General features: G+C 40.5%; 1 protein-coding gene across 2 annotated transcripts in view; it reads left to right on the top strand.

The window, feature by feature from the left end:
• The first annotated feature begins 464 nt into the window (after positions 1–464).
• HSF2 (heat shock transcription factor 2) overlaps positions 465–7614 on the top strand; it is a 30042-nt gene continuing 22892 nt past the window's right edge. The window contains exon 1 of one of the 2 annotated variants that reach the window (XM_011358767.2): positions 465–668. In XM_011358767.2, coding sequence (XP_011357069.1) covers positions 576–668 — 93 coding nt within the window. In that variant the 5' untranslated portion in view covers positions 465–575. The remainder of the gene's footprint in view (positions 669–7614) is intronic. The other variant, XM_011358768.2, reaches the window with a different exon arrangement.

Genomic DNA, 7614 nt, shown 5'->3' with positions numbered 1-7614 from the left:
TCCTCCCCTTCTCCCCTCCCCTCCTTATTATACTCCTTCCGGCTGACTGGCGGAAACCTCACATTACCTGCCAAACTTATGGCTCGGGACAGAGAGGACCCTTCGTAGCCCCTCAGCCACAGCCCAGAAACCCAAAACTACTTCCACGTGAAACAACCACACACGATCCCCACAAGCGAAAGTCCACTACACCAAAGGTTCTTGTATAAAAGGCGAACGGGAAGGCAGCGCCCCCTTCTGATCCCACCCTCTCCACGTCCGCAGCATCCAATCGCTTTTCTCTGTCCTGGGTCGGCGCCCAGGATTGGCCGCGAAAGAGGCCGGCGCGGCACGAGTGCTCACGGGCGAGCGCGGAGCCTTGTCCATCACGTGCGGCCGCAGGGCCTCAGCGCCTAGCTGCGCGCCCGGCGAGGTCGGGGGGGCGGGGCCCGGGAGCTGCTGCGCCTGCGTTGTGGGCGTTCTCGGGGAGCAGCTGCCGCTGCCGCCGCCGCCGCTGCCGCCGTCGCCGCCGCCGCGCCGCTGCTGCTACCGCTGCGTTCCCGTGTGGAATTTGGAATCCCTGCGCCTCGTTAACAATGAAGCAGAGTTCGAACGTGCCAGCTTTCCTCAGCAAGCTATGGACGCTTGTGGAGGAAACCCACACTAATGAGTTCATCACCTGGAGCCAGGTACGGGTCAGGGTACGGCGGCCTCCGAACCCCCTGACTAACCGCCTCCTCTCTCACTCTCTCCCGCGGGGTTGTCTCTCGCGGCCTGTGGCTCGACGCCCTGTGCGGGGCCCGTGGGTTGGTAGGGCTGGGCGGGCCTCGGCGTTCGGCCTTGTGGGGAACCCCTTGTATTGTTCGCGCGGGGAGCCGCGGGGGTCCCAGCCGGCGACGCTTGTCCAGGCCGCGGTGGGGGAGGGGCGGCCCGCGCGGGGCTCCGCGGCCCGGCAGGCGCCGTAACGGTCCGGCCCATTCCGCGTTCGGAACCGGCCCAGCGGAGTGAGGGCGGCCGACGAGCGGAGGGCGCAGGGGCCACGTTACTGCACACTCATCCTCTGTCCTCTCGTGCGACTCGCGGGTTTACTGATCCCTGAGGGCACAGGCAGCGCGGGGCCGAGATCTTCCACGCCAGTATTTAATTGAGGAAATCTACCTCAGCGACCGATTCTCATACCTCTACATTTGGGGTCTTTATGCGGAGAGCAGTCAGAGAAAGTAGGCAAATGTCCAAAACGCAGGTTACTGCTTATCAATAGGTTTTAAAATGTTATTTAGAAAATTATACGTTATTCTTTGGAGATTCAGAGCCATTTGTATAAATTAATTTTTTCGATTATTTTAATGAAAGTGTTAATAGATAGGTGTTCAGTATCCTCGGAGCTAAAATGAAATCACTAAATTACACTAAACAGTTGCCCCAGAGTGGTATATGGATGCCTTGATTATTAGTTTGATCCCAACTGCCACTAGACGGTGACCTTAGTCAAGCTCTTTATCTGGCCTCAGTTTCATCGTCTGTCCATAAGATGAATGGGTTGACTAGGTGATCCAAGACCCCTTCTACTTCCAAATGTTAAGATTCTAAGCAGAATGATTATTACATAAATAGTGCATTTGCATTAGAATACACTTTTAGGCTATTGGAATCATTTTGTGAAGAGTTAATTTCTCCTATGGTAGATTAGATGGTCATCTGTTTGGGATTTTTTGTTTGTTTGTTTAATGATCTGGAGAAGAATAAATGAAAACTAACTGCACAGTACCTAGCACCTGTTAAGTCCTGAGTAAGTGTTATCTCACTTAGATTAGATGGTCATGTGTTTGGGATATTTTTTTTTGTTGTTTAGTGGTCTGGAGAAGAATAAGTGAAAGCTAACTGCACAGTGCCTAGCACCTGTTAAGTCCTAAGTGTCATCTCCTCCCTTTCTTTTGTGTGCCTTTTTTATAAGAACTCTTAGTTTTATTACTTTGTCTTAACAGGGAGCACTATATTGAGTACATGAAGTTTTGACTACTATAACACCATATTCTGTCTTACATTACTGTCATTTGATTATTTTTTGATATTCTAGGTCTTAATTTTGTCGAAGGTTGGTATCATCAGCCGAATGGTGTGCATTAAGCATTTAATGAATTCTGTACAGTAGTACAAAGAAAGATGAAAATAGGGAAGCCAGCCGTCAGCATACACTTAAAAATAAACAGATGTCTCATGTTTTTCATCAGTCAGAAGGATTAAATGTTGACATGGATGGATCAGTACAGACTACCATTACTCAGCCTTGTATTCATACTGGAGATTGGACTGTGAGTCTTCCCCCCGACTTGGCTTTGGCTTGGTTAGACCTTCTTGTTTTTATTGCTTAGAAATAGTACCTCAATATATTGATAATTAGTTTTAATTAAAGGGTATTATGTTGGTGGCAGGACTATTTCAATAACATTGTTTTTATGGCTAGTATCAGATGTGGAGAGTTTTTTTATGGACCGTATCAAATGTAGAGAGTTTCATACTAATCCATAAATGCATTATATTATGAATTCTAAATCAAATAAGCTACTTAAAATTATTCTTATTTATCCCATTATTAAGTCTAAACTACACATTTTTTAATATATAATGGGACAGTTAAAATATAAATTCAGTGAGAGAAGGGACAGTATCTGTGCCAGGGATAAGTAGGTACTTAGTAAATGTTTGATGAATCAATGAAATCTTTGAACTATGTAATGGAAGTGATAGGAATGCTAAAGATGGAATTACATCTGAAAAGAATCTGAGATCATCTGGTTTAGCCTCATCATTATATATATGAGGATTTGAGGCTGAGGTTAGATTAGTTATTCATAATTACAAAGCTGGCCATTATTGGAGGTGGAAATCTAACGGATTTCTGACTTTCTAGATCAATTGTCCATCAACATCACTATACTTAATAAGATTGGCCCAATATTTAGTTACTAAAATGTTACCCCTCCACAAGTCACTGGACACTTCTGGCTTAATGTTGTCTAGGGCTGAGCTTAGTGGCTTAGGGAAGCTGTCTGTCTTCCTCTCCCCCAGATTTTTCCAAAAGCATTGTTAATGCAAGGTAAAACTTTAAACAACGATGTTAAATGGAAAAAAACAAAATAAGTTACCCTCATCATTTAAAATTTGCTATTTATGGTTGTTTCTGGTTTTCTTCAAACTTGTTTCACTGAACTTTTATTGAGGTAATTTAGCATTTATACTATCTGAGTGAAAATCATATTAAGACCTTTTATAAGCAGCAGATGTTATGTAAACCAGGCAATCTTTTATGAATTTTTTTTTCACTTGTGGAAAGCAATTTACTCCCAGCTTGTGTATAAGACAAGGGGAGAAAACTCTTACCAACTGCAGTTTGAAAGCTTGGCTTAATATTCCTGAAGACTTACATAACTTTAGTTTTAATATCTCCATTCTCATCAGTAATTATAGAAATATAATATTCCAAGCAATCAAAATTATAGTGTGTTACTGATTCAGGTAGTAGAAATGTCTTTAGATCCAGTGTCTTTAAAACATATTGAACATATTTTATATTTTCTCATCTTCTCCCTATGGAAGTTTCTTTTTACTTTTTTAGTTTTACATTTTTTGTAACTTCAAAATTTTACATAGCTATTTTGGCTCCGATAGGCAGTCTCTTGCCAAATCAAGGACAGAGATAGTACTGTTGGACTACATAAACCTGTTTCAATTGTCACAGTCCTAAACAGAGAACACAGGTTTAGCTTGAAGCAACTGGGGAAACTTGATACTCAGGGATGAAGTTGTGGAAGTTGAATGGAAGTTCTTGCCATTGATATGAGGAATGGTCCATACTGTTATTGATATTTGATATTCATGTATGTTGAAGGGAAGCAGCATAAAAGAAGGAAAAAACTGGAAAGCCATTGTTTTGCCAGCGTTCTGACCTTTGTCTCTGTCCTTCAGATTGCTTGAGAAGACCAAGAAGTGATTTCCACTAAAGACCTCACATCCACCTTTTTGTGCCCTTTGGCATTCTATACTTCCCTATCCTTCTCAAATCAGCAGAGACGAATCAGGAAATAGGGAAAGGGAGCAAAACAGAAATTATCCAGTGTTCTCTAGCTGTTCTGGATGAATTTGTGCTGTTGTAGGCCCTTAGATTTCTCAATGGTCTGGTATCATTTCAAACTTCTCAGCAACCATTACATTATAACAGTATTCCCAAGTGAAAACAAGAAAGGCTAGAAGTGTGGCAGAAATCCACTTTAGTTAGGCCTACAGAAAAGCTGAAAGATTCATTGAGTGTTTTTAATTTGTATGCATAAGAGAGAGTGGGCTAGAGACTCAGAAGAAATGGTTGGTGAACATTAAGAAGTTATAGACTGGTTGTATAAAAAAGTGTTACAAATTTCTATTCTGAAAAGTGTTTTAAAGTTATAGGGCTGAAGTACTAGATTATAACTAAGAATATTTTGGATGTTTTTAACCAAGAGTACCAATTTGAGCAGTAATAACTTACTACTCTTTGGAATCTTGTCAGCATTTATGAGGGAGGCCTAAAGAAAAGCTCTCTCATCTCTACTCATCTCTCCCACTCCACTCAGTAATGGCTTTCTGCCCCTTGTAAAACATATAGGGAGAATTGTGTTGTACTGCTTGAGCCTCACAGGATTTAACAGCAGTAAGGTGGAATGTTTGCTCTCAGAGAGATTATTTACTAATTTTATTGTGGAGATTGCAGGAATACCATAGTGGAGACTGAATGATACGAGTGAACGAGGATCGTTTATGTGTGAGAGAGCAAATATAAGCAAGAGGCTTTCATCTCTTTGATATAATTTGAATTGATATTCTAAAAATAAAATTTGCTCTACTGTGACCACAAATTCATTTATTCAGTCACAAATATTTGTTGCGAATCATTTATGACCAGAAGTGTGCTAGTACCAGGAATTCATTCAATAGTGAACAAAGTGTCTGCCTTCATTGAGCGTACATTCTAATGAAGGATACTGCTCATTAAAATGTAAGCAAACACAAATAACATAATTTCAGTTAGTGTAAATACTGCAAAGCAAATAAAGCAAGGTAAAGAGAGTATATCAGTTAGAGTTCAGTTAGGAGATGGAAGAAGTCACACACTTTTTTGAACAGGAAAGTTTAATAGAATTACTAACTGTGTTAGGTGAATTGGAGTAAAGAAACAGGAATAGCAGTTATAAGAAGCAGCCATCACTGCTAGGGCTACAATAGAGTGCCCAAATAAGTGCCCTTTCCCCCAAGTCTAAGATCCTGACCTTACTGGAGAGAGTATGACCATGTCTCATTGAATCACAGAGAAGTCACTGGTGCCACAGTGGTGGAACTTACTGGAAATTCAGCCTTCAGAACTTGCCAGGAAATATCACTGCTAGGGTAAAAGTTGGCACACTGGCCCATGGGCCAGCCATCTGTTTTGTAAATAAAGTTTAATAGGAACATAGCCATGCTTAGTCTGTTACCTATGTCTGTATAGCTGCTTCTTACAACAAGGGCAGAGTTATGACCTTATGGTGTGCAAGCCTAATATATTTACTATAAAGCCCTTTAAGAAAATGTTTATGAGCAATTGCTCTAGAGTACTCTTGAAAGCTGTCCACTGAGAGATGTCTTGTCAGAATACTCTGATTTGAAACCTCCCAAGGGAGAGAGAGTGAAACTATTACTCTTGGGGTGCTGTTAACCTCCATGCATTGCAAGAGCTAGGTGCTGGAGAACATGCCTGCAGTGCAAGAGCCTGTCAAGGACACACTGGATCAGGGGAGAATCCCTTCCTTTTATAATATCTCTCTGGTATCTTCTGTTCACAAAGGTTAACATGCCAGTTAGAAAAAGAAAGATATTTATGCGACCATTTAGGCAGAGTAGACAAGAAATAATTTGGAGCAATAAGTTGATAACTAGCATGTAAAATGACTTGAGGTTTGTATTTTAGGTAGGATGATGAAGAAAGTCTCTCAGCAGAGCTGATATTTGAGCAAAGACTTGAATAATTAGAAAGGATGGACCAAGAGAAATGGCAAATGTAAAGTCTTTGAACATGGCATGTTCATATGCTTGGAGAAGGCCCATGTGGTTAGAATATCCTTAGAGAACGTGAGAGTGAGGCCAGAGAAGTAGGCAGGAGCAGATGGTATAGGGCCTTAGGGCAATGATAAGGAGATTGGAAATGAGGGAACTAGTTAGAAGGCTATCGCAATTTTCCACTAGGATATTGAACACAGTGTGGCAGAGACTAGAGTAGTACCAGTGGAAGTAGTGAGAAGTAGTCAGATTTAATACTGACCTTGAAGGCAAAGCTGTAGAACTTACTGATAAATTGGCTGGAGCTGGGGAAGGGACGGAAGAATTAACATTCACAGATTTGACCTGAGCAACAGAATGAATGATGGTACCGTACCATTTTCTAAGATGGGAGAAGATTTAGAGACATGCAGGTGGGGGTTTTGTTTGGCCCTGTTAACTTTGCAATTACAAGTGGATCACTAGCATTATCTGAAAATTATTTCATTTTGTTTATATTTTTATTGATTACACTTAGTCATATGGCCGTACTTAATTTCAGAGGAAGTGGGGAAATGCAATGCTAGGAAGGAGAACAGATATTTCTGAACAGCCCAAATGACTTCTATACTCCAAGACATCCAAGTGGAAATGTTGGATAGGTTGTTTGGCTATAGGACTCTGGCATTCAGGGTGGAATTTGGAGCTTGTGAGTGAGTGGTAAAGCCGTGAGACTGGATGAGATCATCCAGAGAGACAAATGAACTGAAAATTAGGGTTTTCCAATGTTTAGAAGGCATGAAGAACAATCTAGCAAAAGAGATTGAAAAGGAACAGTGAGAGAGGAGGAAAAACAGAGACTGAAGTCATAGTAGTTAATGAAAGAAAATGGTTCAAGAAAAGATCAACTGTGTCCAATGCCATTATGAATATTCTTCACCTTTCCTAGTGTACATAAGCAAAATTTTTTCTGAGGTATATACACCTATATTGAACAGTAGAAATGCTGGAAAATAGAGTATGAAATGTTCAACCTCAAGATAGTTCAAATTATTTTCCAAAGAGATCAAACCAGTTTATACTCCTTTTACCCATGCATGAGATTTTCCATTAACCTACACCTTCAAAACTCGATGTTGTTATGCTTTCTAATTTTTACCAGTCTAGTGGATGTAAAGTGTTATCTCAGTGAGGTCTTAATTTACAATTCCCCAGTTACTAATAAGTTCAAACACCTTTCCTTATTGGCTGTTTGTGTTTCGTAGTCTATGAAATGTTTGACTATTTTTCTACTGAGTGGTTTATTTTTTATTATTTGTAGGAACTCCTTGTATATTCTGTATATTCATTTTTGGATATATGTACTGCCTCTGTGTTCTCTCTCTTGTGGCTTTTTACTTTCTTTTGATAAGTAGTTCTTAATTTTAGTATAATTTAATATATCAGTCTTTTTTGTGGTTCATTCTTTTTATTTTTTCCAGGATGTTTCCCCTTGCCTATCCAAGAAGAAAAAAAAAATACCATCCTTTTCTTCTGATAAAGATTTGCATTACACATCTTAAGTCTTTAATTCACCTGGAATTTATTTTT

Source organism: Pteropus vampyrus, unplaced genomic scaffold, assembly GCF_000151845.1.
Source record: "Pteropus vampyrus isolate Shadow unplaced genomic scaffold, Pvam_2.0 Scaffold43, whole genome shotgun sequence".
NCBI lineage: Eukaryota > Metazoa > Chordata > Mammalia > Chiroptera > Pteropodidae > Pteropus > Pteropus vampyrus.
This window is presented reverse-complemented; position numbering and strand designations above follow the sequence as displayed.